The sequence below is a fragment of the Pseudonaja textilis genome, chromosome 2 (genome assembly GCF_049901715.1).
Source record: "Pseudonaja textilis isolate UNSWEBS1 chromosome 2, rPseTex1.2, whole genome shotgun sequence".
Lineage (NCBI taxonomy): Eukaryota > Metazoa > Chordata > Lepidosauria > Squamata > Elapidae > Pseudonaja > Pseudonaja textilis.
Genome location: NC_141991.1, coordinates 19,308,352 through 19,333,414, shown reverse-complemented (window position 1 = coordinate 19,333,414; position 25,063 = coordinate 19,308,352). Strand labels below are relative to the sequence as shown.

Below are 25,063 nucleotides of genomic sequence, written 5' to 3'. Positions count from 1 at the left end.
CCCTGGAGATGGTTGGCATCTTGATGCCCCTCTCCCTGCCTTTTAACTATTTTATCATTGTATTTTATCTGGCTCCTTACAAAATCACGCATGTAGGCTTCTGTCTTATGAACTCAGTGGGCCCCACCTCCCCAAAGCAGACCAAGTAGGGTGCTAAAATGGGAGAAGACAACCAAACAGGAACCATTTCTACAGAGCTGGAATCTAGATACTGATATCAATCCGCCTGAATTGTCTCAGAAAGCTCAAGCTCGTTTTTCTGTTAAGAATGAACAGTTGCTTACATTCTCGATCTGACAGCGAATACGGTTTTATGTCTCCCTCAGAGCGCTTTGGAGGCAGCTTTCTTGCTGGAGCTGCAACAGAGGGTAAATAAAACAAATGAGCATTTGGTTGTGGTAGGAGAGCAATACCCCAAACACCTCCAGCAATATTAGCCTCCATTCTTATGAGACAATATGTTTCAACAATCACATTGTGAAGAATGGCCATTCAAAATTATGTGGAGGTGTGAGAATTAGTCTAAAATTGCAGAGCGCTGAAACGAACAGCTGGGTCAAGGAGAAGAAACAATGTCACAGTCATTGAAAGATCTCCACCACTCAAGCTAGGTAATTCATTTCTCAAACAAAGGAACCATGTTGTCATTAAATCGAGGATCGGCCCTGACCAACTGCAGTGTATTTAATTTATCTACTGCAACATTGCTGGATACCTAAAATTTATTTCAGCACAGAAAGCCTACAGCTAATTGACAGAGAATTTCTGAGGATGAGGCAGAAAGAATATAAAAGACTTCTTATAGCTGCTTTTGCTGTGCACTATTTTTGATCATTTATCAAAAGGGTAAGACAAATTCTTAGCAGGGGCCCCCAACCCTCCAAGTCACAGACCGGTATTGGGCGGGAGTTCATTGGGAACTGGGCCACATAAGCGGTGAAGTTTTCTTTGCAAAGACGAAGGATTAGATTGCATGTGCGAAACCATCCCTCCCCCCATCGTTGCTGGTCCCTGGAGCCCCAAAAGTAGGGACACCCCTGTTCTAGAGCAGGGGTCTCCAATCTTGGCATCTTTAAGCCTGGCGGACTTCAACCCCCAGAATTCCCCAGCCAGAATTCCTGGATGGGGAATTCTGGGAGTTGAAGTCCGCCAGGCTTAAAGTTGCCAAGGTTGGAGACCCCTGTTCTAGAGGATACAATGATACTATGTGGTTCTATGTGGTTGTTCTGAGATGCTTTTGACTATGTCAATGTTATTCTTTCACAGCTTGCGTTATAGTGGGTTGAGATGTGAGACCCTTTTTGATAGTTGCATGGGCATGCGTTTTGTTGGGAGATGTTGTGTAGATAGAGGTCTGATTCCTTTTTCTTGTGTTCTGGGCTGCTGCAATGCATATGTACTCATCTAAATAATGTTCTTATCCAGCTCTCTTGTGGGAAGCTGAGTTGTTCCTTTGATAATGGAGCACTCGGCTAGTGTAGATTGCTTTTCAACAGACACGCGTTTCTAACTTGCCATTTTTTTTTAATGCTGATGAGGATATCTAGAAAGGATAGTTTGTTCTTGTGGTCTACTTGTGATTTTGATTCCTTTAAAGATGTTGTTTTATGTGGTCTTCTCTAGTTACACTTTTTTTATTGTTGACAAAGATGTTGTCTGCATACAGAATTGGATCCATACTTTTGGTTGTATGTGTGGGACTGTTATAGCGTCTCGATGCCGCATTACACTCTCTGCTAGGAGTACCATTCCCATGGGTGCGCCTCCTCTGATTGTCTGATATGTTTGTCTATTTGTTTTCAGGTGTTAAATCCAAAATGATATTTTCATATAAGACTATGCTGAACGAAGACTGGGAGAACATGATATGATGTTTTAAGAGACAATTGGTCCATTCTTACTAGTAACATGTATCATCGTATTATTAGGCAAATGACATTACTTATATAATTTGCACTGGGCACACAATTATATCTTTCGTGCGGTGACATCATGTGTATGACACTATAATGTCACCTACCAGGTGCTTATTTAAATCACACTCTTATTTGTCTTTATTTCAGGCCAGGATAACATGTATGGCTTCAAACAATGAGTACTATATGATTAAACAAAAGCTATGAAATGAATGCAGGATATTCCTAATCTACAGAAGAAATAATCTACTGTGCTATGTTTAATTCTGACTAGCTATTCATTATTGTTGTCAACTTGAATAATTCTTGTTTCTCCATTCTGAATTTAACAAACTTCCATGATCAGTCACCTGCTCATACAAAAACATTAAAGATTATACTATCTCATGAAAAACAGGAATATGGCAGATAAACTGGAATCTTCTGCTATGTTTAATTCTTCACAAGCAGCATATTTGCACCCTCACTATAGTAGAACAAACAGCTGCAAAATCAGAGTTCAAGAGAAAATCTTAATGCAGCAACAGAAATAAATGTACTACAGGTAGTCCCCAAAGTACAACCGTAATGGAGCCTGCCCATTGGTAATGGTTGTAAAAGAATTTGATCATGTCACCGTGGGATGCAACAAACAGCCGTAAATATAGCTGTGTAACTGAGTGCCCAAAGTCTGGTCACATGACTGTGTGGTGGTGGGCCTGACCGAGGGAACTATATGGATCTGTATGGTAAGTACAGCAACAAAGATGATTAGGGGACTGGAGGCTAAAACATATAAAGAATGGTTGCTGGAATTGGGTATGTCTAGTTTGATGAAAAGAAAGACTAGGAATGACATGATAGCAATGCTCTAATATCTCAGGGGCTGCCACAAAGAAGAGGGAGTCAATCTATTCTCCAAAACACCTGAGGACAGGACAAGAAGCCATGGGTGGAAAATAATCAAGGAGAAACAACCTAGAACTGAGGAGAAATTTCTTGACAGAACAATTAATCAGTGGAACAGCTTGCCTCCAAAGTTGTGGGTGCTCCAACACTGGAAATTTTAAAGAAGAGATTGGATACCATTTGTCAGAAAAGGGTATAGGGTTTCCTGACTGAGCAGAGGGTTAGACTAGAAGACCTCCAAGGTCCCTTCCATCTCTCTTATTCTATTATATTCTAAGTCTCCTTTTTTCAGATAGGTCGTAACTGTGAATGCTTGTTAAGTAACCAGTCATAAATTGAGACCACCTGTACCTTCTCAACTTTCTCAAGCACTCCATATCTCAGAACTCCAAAAGATCTATTTATTTGCTATATAATATAAATTGTTTACAAGATAGTGATGTATTCCAATTTCTCCGAATCCAGTACCCTGCAAATGTATTGGGTATCAGCTTTCAGCATTTCTAGGCCACGCAGCCAACAGCTGCTGCAGTATATCTTCATAACTCTGAAATCAGAAATCTCCCTGTTTAAAACACTTTGTACAGGATCAGACAACTTCAAATGGATATAGCTAGATATTTATATCACTGACTCACCATGCTGGTGGCTGAAAAAGCCCTGGAAAATTACAAAATTATTCACCTAAAACAGAAAAAAAAAAGCATTAAATCAACCAATCTGATCCCACTATCCACTGCCAATGTCCTTTGAAGCAGAAATTCCAACATTCTTTTTTTTCCTGCCATTAATTTGAAGATTTACTTCTCCTCACTGGATACAAAAACATTTTTAAAGGGAAAAGGACAGAGTTCAGAGCTAGGCCATATGCTCTGCATACAGAAGATATTGGCTTAAATTTTCAGCATATGTATTGTAAAAGCTTTGCCAAGTCATAGTACAGCCTTATAATTTTTTCAAATGGTAATTAAAATTCGAAATTCTTAAATCAAGAGTCAGCACTTCTTCAAACATTAGATTCAGGCCATTTCTACATAATGTGTTCTAGCAACCTGTATGGCAACCTTTTAAAATAGCTAACTGAAAAATCAGTAGCAATAGTATTTTCACTGCCCCTTATTAAGTTAATAATATTTATTAGCGAAGTCACTTTTTCCACAGCTCATGTCATGGTTTTTAAAATGTGGAAAATAAGCATTACAAAAATTGCACATATCCACTTAAGCATGGAGGGTTTGTATTTTTTGGTATGCAAAATGTCCCAGTTCCATGTTTTTCTGGTTCTGGTTTAAAAGAGCGACAAAGTACATACACACAAATGACAAAACAATACTATTGGGTGAAAGCTGGCTTTGTTTTCAAGAAGATGGCTCACCTGGGGGATTATGTCAGTGAGGCTGTAGTGTTTACGAAGGAAGCACAGAAGTTTTTCTGATGGGCGGTCGATTGCCAACTGATAGGGCTCTACTCGCTCTCGCTGAGTGAATAAAAAGAGAAAGAATTTCTCTGCAATGTTACTTCTCAGGAAGAAAATAAGATTTAGAGACAGATATTGTCTTTCGCGATTGGATCAGTGTATATCTGACCCGAAAAGAGGGGTGGGGGAAGAATAGAATAGAATTCTTTATTGGCCAAGTGTGATTGGACATACAAGGAATTTGTCTTGGTGCAACTGAGTCTTAGTTTTTTGCACTGTTCTCATCCCAGACCAAAGGCAGTTTAGTTAAAGGGAAACCAGGCAGTCATTTCTAGCTAACAATTTCACCTCAGAAAGAAATAATGGCTCTCAGACAGGGGTCTCCAATCTTGGCAACTTTAAGCCTGGTGGGGAATTCTGGGAGTTGAAGTCCGCCAGGCTTAAAGTTGCCAAGGTTGGAGACCTCTGCTCTAAGATATCCAAGGTTCTTATTCCCTTGTTTTGAATTTTTTTATTTACAGGTAGTCCTTGACTTATGAACACAATTGAGCCCAAAATGTCCATTGTTAAGCAAGATAGTTAAGCCAGTTTTCCCCTATTTTATGACCTTATTTGCCACAGTTGTTAAGTGAATCACTGCAGTTGTTAAGTTAATAATACAGTTAAGTGAATCTGGCTTCCCCATTGACTTTGCTTGTCAGCAGTTCATGAAAAGAGATTGCATGTTCCCAGGACAATGCAACCGTCATAAATACATGCCAGATGCCAAGCGTCTGGATTGTGATCATGTGACTGTGCAGATGCTGCAACGGTCATAAGTATGAAAAACAGTCATAAGTCATTTTTTCATTGCAACTATAACTTCAAACTTCAAACATCACTAAACAAATGATTGTTAGTCAAGAACTACTTGTATTAAAATGTATAATGTCCAAGTACGAGAAACTCTATTAATCAACTTTCCTAAAATCAATTTCTCTCCCAAATAAAAGTAAAACAAATATAATTGGCATTATTTAGAGAATAGTGACAGTGCATCTTGACTAAAAGAGCTAAGTTATGAAGCAAATTTTTATTCAAAATAGAGTACCTGTGCTGCACAAAGCTTTTGTCAGTCCCATGTCCTTCAACCTGGCTAGTTGAAGAATTCATTTCCTATTAAACAGTCTCTCCCAACTTTGAGACTTCCTGATACATTGGAATTAAGTAAAGGTAAAGGTTTCCCTTGCACATACGTGCTAGTCATTTCCGGCTCTAGGGGGCGGTGCTCATATCCGTTACAAAGCCGAAGAGCCAGCGCTCTCCGAAGACGTCTCCGTGGTCATGTGGCTGGTATGACTAAATGCTGAAAGCTCATGGAACGCTGTTACCTTCCCACCAAAGTGGCTCCTATTTTTCTACTTGCATTTTTACATGCTTTCGAACTGCTAGGTTGGCAGAAGCTGGGACAAGGAATGGGAGCTCACTCCATTACACAGCGCTAGGGATTCGAACCGCCGACCTTTCTGATCGACAAGCTCAGCATCTTAGCCACTGAGCCACCACGTCCCTGAAAACATTGGAATTATAACTCCCTAAATCCCCAGCCATCACATAAATTATGAGATTTGTATTTCCTGCAGATGTGGAAGGCAGCAAGCTAAGGGATATGTGACTGGAATTCCTGTTAATTCTTGTTCGATAGAGCTTTAGTATGTCAGAAAACCTTCAAATCATTCCTGGATTATGACAGCTCTATGTCCATGCCTCGGTTCTGCAGGTTTAATTTGCTGTGGGGAGGTTTTGCCTTTTCTATGGAACGAGTGGTAAAGATGAAATACAGTGGCCTAATCCAAGTCAGGACATTTATTTCTTGGATTACGCAGCTCCGAAAAAGAGGGCTGCACCTGCAGCATGTAATGGAAGAGCTCCTTGCCATAGCCGTGCCGCTGAAGAGACTCGTGAATGTAGAAATCCAGCACACACAGAGGTTCCACTTCATTGTGAGCTCCTTGACGGTCCTGAAAACAAAACAAAAAACAAAAACCAGACAGCCTCCATGTTAAAATGGCTCTTTCCAGGGTGGGGAAAAAAAATCGGATTTTTTTTTTTAGTTTAATCAAATTTATTTTAATAAAATGCTTTTGGAGTAAAAAATCTACCTAAAATCATTTTCTATTTAAAATACATTAATAATTTAGTTTATTCAACATGAAATGGAGCTTAGTTATATAGCATAAGGCTATATATTCTGCAATATCGGGACTGTCGGTGAGTCAACAGCAGGCCAGAGGAGCTGCTGCTGCAGGACAGAGATGACAGTGGCTCTTTAAAAATTATGATTTAAATCGAGTTGATTTAAATCAAGCCTTTTTACTAGTGATTTAAATCGTGATTTAAATCGACTTGATTTAAATCAAATTCACCCTGGATCTTTCTGAACCAGGCATTCTGCTGCAGGCTAACTTTTCCTGTGCTTCTCAAAAGAACCTCCCGTTTGAATCTGTCTTTGGACTGTCTGCTCAAATTGGTAATTTACATGCTGGTTAGCATTAAAGAGCAATTAGGCCTGGTGAACTGCCCTTTTATTCTGCTTCAGCTCCCCAGTTGCTTAGGGTTTCCCAGGATCATTGGCTCTGCCCTTGCAAAGTTGTTTTAAAGGTTTTCTTGGGGATATTCTTAATACTTTCGGGCATTACTACATTTACCCTTTCTAAAAACGTAGATAATAATGCCACATACAGAGGTATAAAATGCCACTCATGACATTTTTCATTTCACACAAATAGGAGATTGTTCAAAGGGGGGAATTTATTCTGCAAACAAGAAAGCAGGAAAAGGATTGTTTCATCTTCTGCGCCTCAAGTTAGAGCACAAACAATAACTGCAGCCGTGTTTTTTACAACCTCCCCACACCAAATTAGACTAAAGAGCACAACTGAAATTGTGGCTAAATCAGAATCAGTACAAGAATGACTACGTGTATGGTTTTTTTTAAAGCATTTCAGCCGTTTTATGCTGATTTCAAACTAACACTACAGTATTCAGCATGATGCATCATTTGAATTTTCTTATTGTTGGGAATAGTTAGAGCATAACAGGAAGCAATGGTTCCATGAATGAAACTTTGTCCTTGAGCCCCTACTAAACCATCTTTCTTTCTCTTTACAAAAGGGCATTCAGCAGGTGTGTAAAAAACATGGCAATGATGATTAACTCAGAGTCTACAATGGATGTTTTCAATCTTTTTTTTCATTTGTGACAAAGGGGGCAACTCCAAGATCACAATCTTGTTGATATGGCTAAGAAATAGTCATCAAAACCAACTATTAACTTTGTCAAGACATCTTTTCAGCTTTCACCAAGCTTAAAAAAGATTATTATGAGTGGCAGGGAGCCAGATTCCTTGCAATAAAGAATTTATACTTTGAGAATATGACACCACTGTGGGAATATACCAGTATAATTTAAAGCTTCTTGCAACGTAGGGATGGAAGAGATCTTGGAGATTTTCTCACCTAACTTCCTGATCAGAACTTGCACTGATCCTGTTTGGGAACCATGCACCCTTTTCCACCAGTGACAAAAATTCCATGTATCAAGGGTGATTTTCCAGTGTACTTACCAATACAAAGAGTTTTTTGTAACCAACTTTGAGGAAGCCAATTATAATCCCTTTGCCAGTCCTGAAATCAGTAAAAGAAGATAGAAAGCTTTATTTTATTTATCAATCAAATTTATACAGCTGCCAATCTTACAAAAAATGAGATTTTCTTCAAGGAAGGATTAAAAGTGGTAAATATTCAGAGAGTAGAGGAGAGTAGCGTAGCGTAGCATAGAGTAGAGTAGAGTAGAGCAGGCTATCTAGTTCTGATAAATTTAAACTTGACCAAAAATTGATCCTAACATAAAGGATTATGACAATACCAGTTTGTCAAAAGCTTTTTGGCATATGGTATAGCAAAAAGGAAGAACAATACTGCTGTGGGCACTGGCATAGGGTCCCACTGCACCTGAACAAAGATTTTTGGGGAAGCTGCAATGCAACTCTAACCCAGTACTCTTTGCAATATCATGCTTCACTTCAGTAATGACAAAAATCATTCAAGAAACTAGGATTACACATGTAGCAGAGACTCCCTTCACAAAAGTATTATTTGGCTGAAATGCAACTCTATGTGTCAGCGCTTCTTGCAGCACCTTGCACCCTTAAAATGATAAATGAATTCATGTGAATTTAAGTTACATATCAGAGGATTCTACCTACTGTGAGCTTCTACAAGCAGAATAAGCCAAAGCAAGAGTGAGTTTTGAAAACATTTCCATTTTGTCTTTATAAGCCTGATCATATTTTGGATTGGTGCAGTGGCCTAGAGGTGGAGCTTTCACCTCACAATCAGGAGGCTGCGAGTTCAATCCTAGGTAGAGGCAGATATTTCTCTCTCTGGGCACTCTCTGAGAATATATCTGCTGAACAAAACTCCACATTGGCGACAGGAAGGGCATCCAGCCATTAAAACACTCGCTCAGACTCCACCCCGTACTGGATTATGAGGTTGTTAAATGAAGATGATGAAGCCTGACCAGATTTTCTCCAAAAAAAAAAAAAAAACATCTCCAAAAACCTATTTCACTACTCAAAGTTGCTTAGGAGTCCCCTAACCCACAATCTGAAAAGCTTTGTCCTATCTGGAAATCAATCCTTCTGAACTAAAGCAAATGTTACTCCCAAACAGGCAGTCTGTATATAGAATCCAAATTCTTTTTGCTATGAGACTCACATTTTTGCTTCACTGTCTTTCAGGATGTAGAGCACATGGCGGTTGGTTTGCATCCTTGAGGCACTGGTGATTGGAGTTGGCAGATTCTGGGCCTGAAACCAATGAGATTTGAGTTTCACCAAAATGATGGCAGGAGGTAGGGTGGAAGAGAAGATGCAGTTATGTGGTGGGCATCTGAACTAATGCTTAGAGAGAAAAATATACTCTTTGCTTCCCATATTCCTCATCTCTTTTAGCCTGCATATACTGGGATCTATACACCAATCACAGCACACTGAACTAACAGGAGTGCAGGCAGTCCTCAACTTAAAGTCTTTGTTTAATGCCCATTCAAAATTACAATGGGCCTTGAAAAAAGTATTTTACGACCATTTTTCACACTTAAGACCATTGCGGCATCCCCATGGTCACATGATCAGAATTTGGATGCTTGGCAACTAGTTCATCTTTATGATAGTTGCTGGGTCATGTGATCACAATCTTCTGCAAGGGTCATGTGATCACAATCACAATCTTCCGACAAGCAAAGTTGGAAGCCAGATTTATTTAACAACTGATATTAACTTAACAACTGCAGTGATTCACTGACCAACTCTGAAAATAAAATCGTAAAATTGAGCAAAACTCACTTAACTGCTTCACTTAGCAATATAAATTTTGGGCTCAATTGTTGTCATAAGTCAAGGACTACCTGTATGTGAAATTAGGCTGAAATTGCCCTAGCCAAAGATTAAGGAAGCATGTTCGTAGAGAAGATAACAATCCAGAAATCCTCTGGGGAAGGTACATAAAAAGAAACAAATCATTAAGGAACCATAGGGGAAAAAAAACATCATCTCAAACTGGAAAAAGTTGGGCTTGAGCACATGATAAAAATGCTAACTTTGGGAAATAAAAGTAAGTCCTGAAGCTTGCCTATTTCTTCTTTTTGGATCCAGATGTGGCAGCTTCCTAGTTCAAAAGGATTTGTGTTTTAATTTTCTCTAAATGTTTGGACTAAATGAGCAGAATCACATTTGGCAAGGTGCCTCCTTCAACCTAATGTCTGATTGGGCTTGTACTTTAGCTCAATCAGTGAGCTTATTTAGAAAATTTACCCCAATAGTTTGCTGCTATCTCTACTTCCTCCAAGAGTATAACTGATTTTTTAACCATTATTAACCTACCTTGGCAGAGGCTTTGCCCATCTCATCTATGATCTTCATGAGTTGCTGCTGCATATCAGCTCTGGTAAAACAAACATGGAATAACAATTAGAAAGGCAAAATTAAACAAAAACAAAATACTTATCTACATTTAAAAAAATGAATAATTTGATGCAACAGATACAAGCCAACCCAGGACTGATAATTTCTATATATACTGTGTGGGTGTGTGGGTGTGGGTGTACATCTACCCACACAGTTTGTATACATACACACACACTTATCCTTCCAGATAGAAAGGGTTAAACACACTCTTGGATTCAACACAAGATGGCTTCAATTGATCATCCTATCTGACACAAAAGCTGAGTTTATATGCCACAGCAAAACAGAATTCATACCGGTATATATAGATATATAACCAAAAAACCCAAGCAAGTTAATTTCTTAATAAAACTGGTGGAAAAGGGGATTTTGACCTTTGAATCTTTCTTCCTTTACCAGCAGCAGTGAACTGTAGGCACACTTAACCTCATGCAGCATTTTGCTGGGTGGAAAAGGTTCTAGCTTAGTTTTAAAAATACAACACATCAACTGGAGGAGGCTTAAGTCATAGAGTATCTATAAGGTGTGAAATAGATCTATCTGGATATAGTGGTTAAGACATCAATCTAGAACCCAGAAGCCTGTGAGTTCTACTCCCACCTGAGGAACAAAGCCAGCTGGGTGACCTTGGGCCAGTCGCTTTCTCTCAACCTTAGGAAGAAGATGGCAATGGCAAACCACTTCTGAAATCCTGCTGAGAAACCTTGCAGGGACTTATCCAGGCAGAATCCAGGAATCAACAAAGCCTCAAAGACAAACACATGCATACACAAACGTGGTCCTTCATATCCATCATTTGGATGATGCAGAATCAATCAAGAATACAAACACGGTGTGGAGACAGTATCAAATCCTTTATTTTATTTCATTTCATTCTCACTCTTTCATTCACGCTTCTCTATTTTTCTACGGGTGATTCGGATCAATCAGTAATAAAAACACAGCGTGGTGGAGACAGTTCCCAAACCTTTATTTCCTTTCATTTTCTCATCCTTTCATTCATGCATCTCCATTTTTCTATGGGTAGATCCGGAGGGATAAGGGGAGAGGGATATTGCAGGAGTCCCCAACATACGCATCCCCACTCCCTTTTCTACCTTTCCCACTGATGAGCTCTCCCTACGTTTACCCAGTTTGACTGACACCTTTGCTCCACAACCGATCGCTATGCGCCGGTGTCTGTCTGTGTAGAAAATCAGGGGCAAAAAAGGCCTCCATCATTTCTTATGTTACAACCTATGAACTTCCTGAACCCCAAGCTGCCCTTCGTTGGCCTTCTTCTATTTAATGAGGGGTGACCGCAGAACGACACCCCTCCCCCGCCTCGGAAAGTCGCCCAGCGCTCGGGCTCTTTGTGCAGCCCCGTTCGCCTCGAGATCGCCGTGGGTGGAGGAAGGCGTAACTCGAGCGCCGGCGAGACAGGAGACGGGGCATTCCCTTGAGGTCCCGGGGACAATGCCTAGGAATGCCAGGCGTTCTCGGAGGGCTTACACTGCCGCCAAGATCCCTCTACCTGTGAGTGGCGGTGAGCCCGGCTCCCTTTCTGCCCGACGGCTGCAGGTGCTGATCCACCGTCGCGATCCGCTCGCCGAAGAGCAAGTCCACGTCAAAAGGGAACTCCATACTTTCGGCATCCGGGTCCCTTCCTTCCTTCCTTCCTTTCTTTCTTCTTCTTAGGCCGGGTGGGTTGCGCTGCGGACTTCCGCCTAACAACGCCAAAACCCCCGGCCGGTCTCGGAGCGACGTTTCGCGCTCTGATCCGCCTTTAGCAACCGGGCCGCCAAACTCGCCTATAGCAACCAGGCCTCGCCTCCCTGTGCCTCGCCTGGAAGGCGCGCGCGGGCGGGTGTGTGTGTGTGTGTGAACAGTGCGTGGAGAGGCGGCGGGGGGGGGCGGCTTCGGAGGCGGTTAGCGGGGCGGGACGTGCGTGGGACCCGGGGACCTTCGGAACGGCCGTTGGCTGGATTGTTAAAAACCCGCGGCGAGTTCCGAAAGGAAGCCAAGGCGTGGAATCTGAAAGAGGATGGAACGCAGCAGTGATTGAGGGAGGGGGTGGGGTGGGGTGCGGGGTTGGGGAGGATGAGAAGGCTCAATTCTATACATTGAGCGATACGAGAATATTGACGGTGCCGGCTTTGTTGCCACCCGTTCTTCTAATCTTTTTAAAAAAGTGAAAAGTTTTATGGAATCCATTTCCTTTGTTCCCGCGATTTCTGTCTCTTTCTCTCTCTCTCCATTCCAAGACTGCGGGCAGACACGCCATAACGGTTCTCAACGTTCCATCGAAAAGTTCCATTTTGCCGCTTAGCGAAATAACAAGCCGGTTTTCTTTTTATGTCTGACTCGCCTTTATTATATATATATTTTAATAAATAACTCAAGTGGGTGAACGTATCTAATACTCCTTGCTTTCCCCCCCACAACGATAACAACAACCCTGTGAGGTGGGTTGGGGAGGAGAGGGGGAGGGAGGGGGAGAGAGAGAGATCCAAAGGCTGTGGAGTTGCTTGGTCATCCAGAGCTGACTGAGGAAGCTCCTTGGATGAGAAGCTAAATGTCTTCAAAGAAAAACCAGGAAGTCCAGTTCCTCTTGAGAAAGCACCTTTGGGAAAAGTCATCAAGTTAAAATTCATTTAAGAATAGAGCTCTCACAATTTCTTGGTGTCTAGCCTGAATGTAGGGATTACTACAACCAATCTGGCTCTAACACTGCAACTTTCCTCAATTTGGGAAGTATTAGAGAGCCAAATATGGATTCATTACAAACTGCTTCGACTGTTAACCATTTACATCACCTCACCAACTGATCTGTCTCTGAAAGACTGTTGCGCTTACCTTTCACACGCATCTAAAATTGCAGGCTGACCAAAGTTAGATGCATGTTGAGAAATTGCAGGTCAGATAATCACTGAGGAAGCCAGTTCTCAGTGGGAAAGACTAATGTTTAAATAAAGTGCCATCAATTTAATGGTTAAATATGCAAGATTACATTGTTCATTGCTCTGCCTTATTAGAGACTCTACATGTCTTATGCAAACATCCTGTGTTCTATTGACTTTTTAAGGGAATGAATTCCCGACAGCGTTCTCGTTTTACTCACTGCTGAGTAAAAGCTTAAGAGTTTCTCAGCAAATGAATGCTGTTACTGTATCTACAGTATAAATATAAGACAAATGTGCACTACTGATCATCCTAGGTTTGTCCTTAATGTGTAATTAAAAGTTTTTTTTGTCAAACTTGAAATATCCTAAGGGAAATCACCAAAATTATTAATGGATTCTTAATTTTGTGTCTGATTCAGTGTTGATTCCTGGCAATTCCATTTTCTGGGCAACATTTTCATCAGGCTTTTCCTAGGGCTGAGAAACTGATACAAAGTCTCTCAGTTGAGTTTGCCCTAAGACAGGACTAGAATTCAGTTTTGGTTTCTAGCCGATACCTTTAGACCAAATATATTTTACTGAGATTAAGGCCCATTAGAACATAAGCATGTCATTTGATCATTTCAAACTTTAATGATTTGCAGAATATGAACCTTGCATTGACTTTTCCAATTGTTAGAGAAGCCTTCATATTTTTGAATATATTTCTAAATTGAACTGAGGGCCTATGACTCTTAAAAATATTTAAACAGGCCAGTAACTTCACAATGACATATTGATCAGTGATAAATTCTCCATTTGGAATCCTGAATTTGGGGTATTCAGGGATTTCATTCCATCTTTGAATTAAGACTCTTGGCCCATGTAATTCAGCAGTTTTTCTCACACAAGGTGTAACCAACTATTCAAGGGAATCCACTAGTTTTCCAGCAGGTGGCCTGCAAGAGGAAATCACATTGCCATCAATGTAGACAACAGGAATCCCCATGACTTACGTGCTTTGATTCAATCCTTTTTTGGAGTCAGCCAAGCTAGCAATTCAGCTTGTGGCCATGAATTTCAAAGCTGAATTTTGCTTCAGGTAAAAACATATTTTTAGTTTGTCTTGATTCTTCCAGGACTCCCATCTCACTGGTTGACTGTGGATTCCACTATTGTCAGAAGGGCAAAATAGCTTGTCTATTTTATTCCCACTATGCATAATTTTGTAAACTTCAAATGTGTCTCCTCATCCAACTTCTTTCTAGACCCAAAAAGGCCACATTTCCAATCTTTCCTCATCGAAAAGCCAATCCATCCCTTTCATCATCCTAGCTGCATACCTCTGGACTTTGTCTAGCAGCTCCTCTATATCCTTTTTGAGGTGTGGTGACCAGAGCTCTGCACAATATTCTAGTTGTGGTTATACAAATGCCTTGGCATTAGGATAATTGCATCTATTTTTTAAATACCATTTTATTATTCCTAACATGATAGTGGCCTTTTTTACAACAGATGCACACCATCAGCACCTTCATTGAACCCAGCATTTTTACAAATTGCTAAAATTGCACTGGATTCAAAACAACTGCCACAGAAAGTTACCTTGAAGGTTCTGTATTGTCTCTAACTTGGAGACCCCTGTACTAAGTCATAGTGTGGTGTGGTGAGCAAATCTGTTTACATTTTGTATGAATCCAGCCAACAGCAGCCTATTTTAACAAAACCATGATTTATTGTAAAACAAAAACCCCATCACACTGTAGATACACACATCAAATAGTTTTTCATTGTATTTTTTTGTTTGTTTTACCCTATACTTCACCACTGCCCCAATTCAGTCACATGTTTCTAGCAAAGTTCAATCACCAGAATTTTCAGTAATCCCATTCAATTTACTAACACTTCTGGAGGAAATAATAGACAGCAGTCCTCTAACAACTGAACAACTTCAGAGGATTTTTAAGAATCAGTTACAGGCTTCACTGGGAATATTATAAATTGCTTTTTGGGGGGCTTGGTTTATGAAAGGTTGCTCTCTTCTTTCAGGTAATTCTTGTAAATCTTCCTGAATAGTTCGATTTTTTCCTCTGGAGGTTGCTTCCAGTCATACCAAGGATACCATGATGTCTTGCTACACAGAGCTGGGGATGGAGGAGTCTTGGAAACAGCTGGATGCTGGTTGCTCCAATCCACATCTCGGAAGGCGATCAAAGGAGTGCTAACTGGTAGAAGTCCTGACAAAGGAGGCACAAAGAGAACATATCAGAAAGACCATGATTGATCTGGTTCACACCTTCTATCTAATGGAAGGTTGGGGGAGGGCCTGGCTTAGCCTACCCTATGACTTGAGTGATCTTATAAACCATAGCACAGGGTGGATAATTTATGGCTTGTATGGGTGAGGGAAGGCAGGCAGCATCCTGTCTACAACCTCCAAAGATCTCAAACACCAGGGTGCTGAAATTTGGTAGCAAAATGGCAAATGGTATGGGGAAAGCCAAGAAATAATAAAAATGGGTGTGCAAGCCTTTTGTGAGCCATTCCCATTCTCACCCTTGATGCTCTGAAAACTCCAAAGCATATCATATCATACACTTGCCACCCTCCATTGAACTCTGCCTTATTTTACAGACTCATTTATGCTACTCACCCTTGTCTTGAGCTTGATCAATGGCTTTGACTAGCTCCTTATATTTATTTCTACACACACCTGCGAATCAAGAGAAGATGTGTTTCCAAGACCTGATAAGAGATCATTGTGATAGGCAAAAAAACCAAACACCAGTATCTGAAATAGTTAGTCCTCATTTAGCAACAACTGAGCAACTTCCTGTACTGCTGATAAATCCTTGGCCACTCAGTCTAACCTGGTTTGTTCTTACATACTCAAATTAACAGGACAACTATGTGTCCCAAAGGTTATATAAGTACTGTGTGAATTCTAGACTGATTTGCATTCAGGGACTTGATTGTGTATGCTATCTATTCCCATCTGAGGTTGTCAGATGTACTAAAATGCTGTCGCTCCAAAGACCTGGTATCTTGCTTGGAGAGTAGCAAACCAACTGGGACAGTTTCTAAAATAAGGTTTTGGAAAATATGGTGGTTGCTGCAAATGAATGCAAATGTCATGCCAGCAATAACATTGTGTATGGAGTAGGGGGAGAGCAGACATAACAAGAATAGTTACATAAAACAAATGAGAGGGAGAGAAAGAGAATACCTGGGACAGGGAATTAAATGGAGAAGACATGAGATGCAATAGCTGCTTTACCTGTATGGGTTGGATCAAGGATGTTATTCGAGTGGGGGCAGATAAACTGTTCAAGAAGCTTCACATTCTATAAGATGAAAGGACATGCCCAATTTTACTCATTAGTTAGAAAAGGAAATAGAATAGAATAGCTTTATTGTCACTGCATTCCACAAATACAATGAAATTTGAAAGCTACTCCAGCACAGTGCCCCAAACACATCACAATCACACTACAGAGTAAATAATAACAACAACACCTAGTCTAAAACTTATCTAAAACATTTAGTAAGTTAAATAGTTTAAAAATGCCACTATATACATAGGACTAAATCACAAATGCACCATTTGATTCAAGACAATTATTGCCTTGGAAAAGAATATGGCTTATACGACCACTGCAACTGTATTTATTAAACTCGTAACTGTTTTGCTTGAATACCACTGATAACAAGATAGACCAGAATTGTTTCCACAATGGTATCGGTCTTTCAAACTTCGTGTTAAAAGTTGATCCAGTTAGCTTGTGGGTGCTATGACAATTGTTTTCCATTAACATTTTAAAGCTACCCTTATAGTTCTTATGTCCAGCTGCTCTAGAACTGCTTATATTTTATATTGTTTATATTGTTTGTAGCATCTTTTTTCTATGTTTAACCTATGGAACATGTTTGCATCTCTACTCTAGGGACTTTCAGGTAAGTTAGGTATATTTAAACAAAAACATAAGAAAAAAATTCCACAACTCTTACCCTATAATCCAAAAAAAGATGTTGATCTCTACAGATGGGACAGGGATTCCCACAGACATGACCTCTTCTCTGTACAGAACAAAACAATTTATTGTGTAAATAATTAGAAGAAAATGCTATAAATGTCCCCTTTTGTCATAGATTATTTAATGTGCCTGATGTTAGAAACTTTAATAAACATTTAGACATCTGGAACAAGTTAAAGGGTCAGTAAGAAACTGGGAATTGTCTCACGAGCAGAAATTGAAGGATATGTAAATGTTTAGCATAGAAGAGACCAAGGTAAAATTTTAAGATACTGTACTATAATATCGCATAATCTAATATTCCACTTGTCCCAGAATGCAGAATTATGGACTTGTTTGTCTTATTATAAACAAGTCCACAATTCTGCATTCTGGGACAAGTTTTACCGAAACAAGTAGCTGGTTTACAATAATTGTTCATCTTGACTGGTTTAAGCAGAAACCCGACAGGACAAATTAATCAGGATTCTCACACTGAAAGGGAATTTGAACTCAATGGTCTTAGGAGCTCCTACAATTTTTAGAATAAGAGTCTGCCCTTCCCTTCCCAAATACTCAGATTAGCCAATTCAAAGAGAAACACGTGGTACATTTCCAGAGCAAACCATGTAATACTGCATACATTTAATAAAAATACAACAATTGATCCCTTATGCCTGAAATGTCCCTTCAAGTACAAATTACAGATATTGCATTCTTATCCAACTGCCCATACACATTTTATTGTTTTTTTACACTACTTAACAAATTAAAAGAGTCAGTTTGGTGAAGACACCAGGCTAGAACCAAGACACCATGAGTTCTAGTCCTGCCTTAGGCATGAAAGCCAGCTGTCAGCCCAACCCACCTCAAAGGGTTGTTGCTGTAGAGAAATTAGGAAGGAATATGTTCACCAATTTGAGTTTTTATAGAAAGGGAAGGGAAGGGAAGGAGAGGGAGAGAGAGAGAGAGGGAGAGGAAGGAAGGAAGGAAGGAAGGAAGGAAGGAAGGAAGGAAGGAAGGAAGGAAGGAAGGAAGGAAGAAAGAAAGAAAGAAAGAAAGAAAGAAAGAAAGAAAGAAAGAAAGAAAGAAAGAAAGAAAGAAAGAAAGAAAGAAAATATTGCTATAAGCATTAGCAAATACTATGTTCAGTTCTCTGGGTTCAGTCACCTATAGCCTGTACTCACAATGCACATCTTCCGAGTTCTCTGTGGTGGAACCTGACCCTTGAAATTACGCCTGTATCCAAACCAGACGGGATTGTTGCCATATTTAGTTATGTATTCTAAAGGGGAAAGGAAAATAAAATTATGTCCTGTACCTAACATTTTACAAATGTGCTCAATATACATATAGCAATAAGTTACCATGTCATATACCCTGTCAACCCTTTGAAGTCAGGTCAGAAAATGGCTCAGGGATTCCAGCAACACTATTTTATAGTTGTAGGGTATGATAACAGAAATCTTGAAAGCCCACCAGTGTGTCCCTTTGTCCCCTCTTATACCAAACAGAATCAAGGTGAGTTATTTTATCTTTCTTTCTCATGCTTCTCCTTTCTCAAGACTAACTAATCAACTCTCAAATTGTTTAACAATTAATTTTGGTATTATCCTAGTTGGTTGGTATGAAATATATAGTTACTCAAGCTCATTAAATTCATGTCTCTTAATGGAAATAATAACTATAAAGAAATGGAGTTTTGCCCATATATAGCCAGACCTGATGTGATCTTTATCTATATGCATTGAAAAATTGACAAAGGAGTGGCCACTATTGAAAAGACCACGGCTCAAGTTTGCCAAATGAATCCATTTTATAGGTAATCCTATATATCGAGTTTCCTTGATATTAGGGAATAGGAAATTATACGAGAGTAGGCAATTTGGCCGTGTGACTTGCACACTATAGCAACAGAAGGAATTATTTTACACTAAACAAGACCACTTGCCCACCCAGAGCTCAGCTGTCTTCTGATTAGCAGTATCCCTTGTTATATTTTGAACTAGGCATAGGTCTTCCCTTTTCCTAGTCTCACCTGGAAGGAAGCCAAGGAGAAATGAATAGGCCCAGCCCAGAAAAGATGAAAACAATCTAGGAAACTGGGAAGGCAAACTAGGACACAGGAAAATATGCTGAAACAGAACAGATTTGGGAACCACCTCAAAATTCTTTTAAGTATTGTTCCAGAAAGGAAAAGCAAACTTGCAACGAGTAAAATTGACAAAAGTGGAACTTTTGTCCCATAAAGCAAAGGCTCTTCATACAGGACCATCTATATGTCTATCTCTCCATCATTTTTGAATACAGCATTCAACAGCAGCTTTCAGCTTATAAACATGTAAACATGAGCAATGAAGCCTCCTGAGGATTTATTACACGACACAACCCTACATTTACCTGTTTACTCACAATTGCTGGGCTTCCTAAGTCAAACAAAACACATCACAGGTAGTCCATGACTTGTAACTCTTCCTATAGTGAGTGTTCAAAGTTAAAACAGCAGGGATTGATTTATGGCTGTTTTTCACACTTACAACAGCTGCCGGTCACTTGATCAAAATCCATACACTTGGCACCTGGCATGCATTTAAGATGGTTGCTATGTCCCAGGGTCATGTGATCACCATTTGTGACCTTCTAACAAGCAAAGTCAATGGGGAAGCCAGATTCCCTTAACAATCAGATTACTAACTTGCCAATTGCAATGATTCACTTAACAACTGTGGCAAGAAAGGTCATAAAATACCTATAATGTAGACACTGTGCAAAAAATTCTATAGTACATATAAATTATTCCATGCATGGGATAATTGGCCAGTGATTTGTATTCTAATGTGTCCTATAAAATCATTCAGGATCCTTCTGAATTTTGTTTTGTGTAAAACCTAGAATTAACCAAAAGGTAAGTTTTGTTTCTCCCACACTGAACCTCACCCAAAATGGTTCAAGATTACAATGGCTCATTCCAGATTCAAAATGAAACATGTTTTCTATTGTGTGCACAATCTACTTTAACACATTATCTCATCCTAAAAACTAAGAAACATTCTTTAATGTGTTTTGTATGTGAATGAGCTTTGTACTCCCATAAGATATTATATATCCTGATTCCTGCTTTTGCCTCAAGAAAATTAAGGTAGCATGAATTATTCTTTTTCTCAGAGGAGGAGAATGAGTACTTGGGTTCCTACCTCAGGTTAAGTGAGGAGTTTCGGTTTAGATGTGAACCCGGTTATTTATAATGTTGCTTTTCCAGATTGAAGAGTTCTGTAGAAACTAACTCTGGTGAGGGAAAAGGTACAATTTTGCAGTGATCTTTAATTATACTGTTGCTAAGTAGAAATGAACATATATAACTATAATGGTTTCTGTTTGCTCATTCTTATTTTTTATGATGGTAAGTCATCGACTTATGACTGTCAAGAAGCCTGCCCATTAGTTTTAATTTGTGATGGTCATAAAGCTGGTCATCACATGACTGACCAAATTTTATCTTTTTTGCAGTGATCATTAAGTGAATCGCTATGGTTGTTAGAGGAATCTGTAATCTTTAAACAAATGCCATGGCTGTTAAGTGAAAAACAACAATTTTCAGCAAATATGTCATAAATCATGGTCACGTGACCTTGCAAAAGGCTATAAATGCCAACTGGTGAGTGTCCAAAATCTGGTCATGTACCCGGACAGGGCACAACAAGGACTATCTGTTAATTTACTATCATATTGTGTGAGTACTTATAACATATTAGGAAATCTCGTTGTCCATCTTTGTTGCTGTAGGCATTTTGCATTTTGTAAACACACACTTATTTCACGCACTATGGTAAGCTGCAGTTATCCAATCATGATTTATTATGTAACCAAACTAGTTAAATTTACACACAAAAAATAACCTATCGGATAAACTGCATTTTTCAGCAGATTCTAGACCCATGGAAACTTTTCCTTTCTACCTCTATTCATGCATACCTTCACTCTCCAAGTATTTCCATGGCATTTCTTTGTAACGTGAATCTACCTCACGACCATCTGGCTTTGTGGGTTCTTCTTGGTTGACCTCTGTGCAATATGTACGAAAGGCCAATTGCTCGGGCAGCAGGAGGGAAGTTGTGGGTATATGCTAGGAAACAAAGCAAGGGAAGGCAAGTACTAAATATGGGTACCAGCTGGCTAGCAGTGACAAAAAAAGCAGGAGTTTTTTTTTAAAGCATTTTCAATCAGATATTCAGAAATTAAGAGCAGTATCTCCAATGGGTAGGCAATGGTTACCTTCTAGCTATTTGCAGTAATGGGATTAGGAAAACTAAAACTCAAGATGCCAAGTTGTCTCTTCTTACTTACGGTTTCTGTTGCCTTAATCAATACCAATACTTTTTTTTCTTATTCACCTTTAAGAGTGATTGCTTCTACACTGTAATTGCTTTATTATCCAGGAAGTATGGAATTGTACAAGTCAGTATGGCTTAGTAATTAATTTGCAAGAGAGCACACAACCCACCCCCAAATTCACTGAAAGCCAGCCACACTGGCCACCAGGAAACAGTATGGGACTAGTGACATCTCTATTAGGAATCATGAGGTCCTTGATGCTCTGAGCCTGGTTGTTTTCTTGCATATGTTTCATTACCCAACTAGGTTACATCAATGTTGGAAGGTAGTGGGATTTGTTTGCTTTTTATATACTGATGGCTTGCCCGGTCAGTGTTGATGGGAGCGTTCTTGGGGATTCCTTGACAGGGCAAGCCACTGGTAATTAAAGAGAGAGCGAAACCCACTCCCTTAGTTACCTAGTTGGGTAATGAAACATTTGCAAGAAAATAACCAAGCTCAGAGAGTATCAAAGTCTCCACAGTTGAACCCTGAGCTACAAATACTGTATTCTCTCTTATTAGGAATCACCAGATGTACCGTACATAATATGATCAGTTTTTGTCAACATTCAAAAGAACTAAGACATAGCTTTAATAGCAGACCCAAGACCTTTGGCACCCGCCGCTGCTACTTTCCCTTCTGCCCATTCCGCAGCCACATTTGGAGCTGCCGCTTCCATGTTTGGAGTGCCGCTGCCATTTGGAGCTGTCACTTCCGCGTTTAGAGCTGCCGCCATGTTTGGAGTGGTGGCGGCACTCCAAATGGCAGTGGTGCTCCAAACAGCGGCAGTGCTCCAAACGCGGAAGCGGCAGCTCCAAACAGCAGCAGTGCTCCAACCGTGGCAGTGGCAGCTCCAAATGCAGAAGCGGCAGCTCCAAACGGCAGTGGTGCTCCAAACAGCAGTGGTGCTCCAAACGTAGAAGTGGCAGCTCCAAACGCGGCAGCGGCATGGGCAGAAGGGAAATCAACATCGGCGGGCGCTGAAGGTCTTGGGTCTGCCGTAAAGGTGCTTGGCAGGACTAGGGAGCTCTCTGCGCTCTGCCATGATCACCCATTAGAAGCAGCTGGTGGCGAGGAATTGCTGCCCGCAGGGCGCTCCTAACGGCAAGTCCCCCCGCCCTCCCCCCCATTTTGCATGTTTTAAAATAGGCCTAAATTTGGGGGGAGGGGCTTAATTTCATTTTGTGCCTAGAAAACATGCTGGGTCTTCCTATTGGGGGAGGTCGTATTGTTGGAGAAATACGGTATGTTGCGTTTGAATTGGAAACAGACCAATCCTTTACATTTTTTCTATAGGAAATTGAAACAATTTTATATTGTTATTGCTTTGCTACTGAATGTTTTGCATGGGATTATTTTAAGCTGAAAAGGATTTGCTCTTTTTTAAAAAAAAAAATTTCTCTGAAGAAGTCTTCATCCTATTAGTCAGACATCTCAATTCTATCCAGCCTTTCAGCCCTGCAAGGTAGCCTAGAGGAAACAAAATTTCCTACCCTTATTGTAAAGTTACTGTGATAAAATCTTAGAAATCTGAAGTCTTCTCTCTCTTGCCTTTACTTTCCAGACCAGAGAACTAGGGAGGATCCCTTGAGACTCTTGCTCCACCCACATTCCTCCTTTTGACTCAGACCATTTGTGATCTAGGCTGACTCCAAAGGTTATTCTCACGCTCCATGTCCAGGCACTATAAAGTGTATTTTTTATTTGCTAGTATGCAAGAGGATGGTGGGAGCTTTATCTTTTTCAAACACTAAGGTTAGAGAAGAGGAGGAGGAGGATGTGCCAGCTGAGAATTTTCCTAGAACAGGGGATCCCAGCTGGGGAATGTGAGAAAACTTCCAGGTGGTGCGAAAACTTGGGTTTAGAAATTTCAAAATTATAGTGTATGTGGATAAATATTTATTTTTGTAAGGGGTGCAAGAATATATCAGAAACATTCTAGGGGTGTGGGGTATAGAAAAGGATGGGAATCCCTGCCCTAGAAGATAGTGATACAAGTGAGAATTATCAACAGCAATATTACAATGACAAGAATCACAGACCCAAAGGCCAGTTTGAAACAAGCCTCTGAGGATCCCAGCTTCCCAACTTGCCATTCAAAAGGACAATGGAGGAAATTTATGCTGTAATTATGGAGCCAAGATTTCTCTATTATACTATGGAACATGTGCATATTTAAGAATCTAGACAATTTAAAAATGTAGACTCTGGGAACAAAGCAAACAGCACACATAGCCAATATGTCTGTTCTAGCATGAACACTAGAACATTTATTCTTATTGAACAGAAAACAAGCAGTGAACATTACAGCTCTTTTAAAGAAAGGGGAATGACCAATTATGAGAAAAGGGAAGAAAGAAAATCAAGAGGCTATGAATGCACAGTCTAAACTCACCCCTTTCCTAAGAGGTTTGTAGGGGGCATGCATAAGCGCACCAACGTGCCTACCGCCCCTGTCCTATTGTTTCTTTTATTTTTCTTATATGTATCCATGTATTCATAACTATGTTTTTACTTATACCTATTATCTTGTAAGCAATTGACAAACCAAATAAAATAAAAATAAATAAACGGGGATCCTCCAAACTCTTCAGCTCATTGATCCCTTCCTGAAGTTTCAGACTATTCATCGGCCCTCTAAATATTTATGATCTGAAAATAATTGAATGCTACTTTAATAGCAGCCAAATTGCTACTTTAATAGCTTATTAACGTGCTTAATAACTAGGAATAACAACGTCGACCCTTGATGGTCCATATTAATCACCTTGGGGAATCCTATAACTAAACCGTTATGCGAGATATACAGGTCTATATTTACTATCTCACGAGTAATGTTTAGAGAACCCTTCATATAATTTATATTAGGAGATAAGGATGGCTAAATCCTCTGGTTAAACTAACGATAATGCAAAATAAAAAGTCACCGTGGATTTTTTGGAAAAAACAACTAGGCTGCTTTTAAAAAAAGTTAATCTACCATATAATAATCTATTGAAAAACACAAGCGTCCTCTTACCCGTAGCCCACAAGACCTATTAAAAGCCACACGGGAGGCTAAAGAGGCCATGTTCCCACACAGCAACATGGCTTGACTGGGGGCCGCCATCTTGCGCGGTGTACAAATACCTTTGCGCATGCGCCTTTGCACTCCCCCTCCCCCCAAGATCACCTTGAGCAAGCCTCGGTCATTTCCTCCCTCCCTGATTTCAAGGACAGGTCATTTTAGTTAGCTATTATCTCCAGCTAATTCCAGGAGAAGCGATCACACATGTACTGCAAACAAACCTCTCCACAAATTTTAAAAAGATTTCTATTTTTTTGCTTCGGTATGTTTTGTCACGGTCGATTCGCCCCAATTGCCCTTCCCTCTCCTACAATAAACCTCCCACCGGAAGCCAACAAAGCCAGCGGCGTTGGGTCCTTACTGCGCATGAGCACAATTGTTTAACTCTCGGGAGGAGGCTCCGCGTTCAGGCGTTCAAACTACGCGCATGCCCAGTTCCGGAGATTATCACGCTGTCTGGTTCCCAGCCTCCACGGGCCGGGGAAAACCCGTGGCCGCGCGCGTGCACGCAAGTTTA

General features: G+C 40.2%; 2 protein-coding genes across 4 annotated transcripts in view; both read right to left on the bottom strand.

Annotated features, from left to right (window-relative positions):
* Window positions 1-12,080, bottom strand: part of ATAT1 (alpha tubulin acetyltransferase 1) — a 33,265-nt gene extending 21,185 nt beyond the window's left edge. Inside the window, exons 1-8 of one of the 2 annotated variants that reach the window (XM_026720738.2) lie at window positions 11,745-12,080; window positions 10,148-10,208; window positions 8,982-9,073; window positions 7,826-7,886; window positions 6,108-6,221; window positions 4,180-4,281; window positions 3,443-3,488; window positions 285-356 (exon numbers count right to left, since the gene is read on the bottom strand). In XM_026720738.2, the coding sequence (XP_026576523.2) occupies window positions 285-356; window positions 3,443-3,488; window positions 4,180-4,281; window positions 6,108-6,221; window positions 7,826-7,886; window positions 8,982-9,073; window positions 10,148-10,208; window positions 11,745-11,854 (658 nt within the window). In that variant the 5' untranslated portion in view covers window positions 11,855-12,080. The remainder of the gene's footprint in view (window positions 1-284; window positions 357-3,442; window positions 3,489-4,179; window positions 4,282-6,107; window positions 6,222-7,825; window positions 7,887-8,981; window positions 9,074-10,147; window positions 10,209-11,744) is intronic. The other variant, XM_087928578.1, reaches the window with a different exon arrangement.
* Window positions 12,081-14,807: 2,727 nt separating this feature from the next.
* Window positions 14,808-24,876, bottom strand: MRPS18B (mitochondrial ribosomal protein S18B). 2 transcript variants are annotated; one of them, XM_026720754.2, is made up of 7 exons: window positions 24,499-24,876; window positions 21,078-21,228; window positions 18,293-18,390; window positions 17,101-17,169; window positions 16,370-16,436; window positions 15,746-15,805; window positions 14,808-15,329 (listed from the first exon to the last, which is right to left on the bottom strand). In XM_026720754.2, the coding sequence occupies exons 1-7, from the start codon at window positions 24,616-24,618 to the stop codon at window positions 15,115-15,117; spliced, it is 780 nt and encodes a 259-aa protein (XP_026576539.1). In that variant the 5' UTR covers window positions 24,619-24,876; the 3' UTR covers window positions 14,808-15,114. The 2 variants fall into 2 exon arrangements, with proteins under 2 accessions (XP_026576539.1, XP_087779551.1); XM_087923425.1 differs by lacking the exon at window positions 15,746-15,805 and having other exon boundaries at window positions 14,971-15,329; window positions 24,499-24,654.
* Window positions 24,877-25,063: the final 187 nt, after the last annotated feature.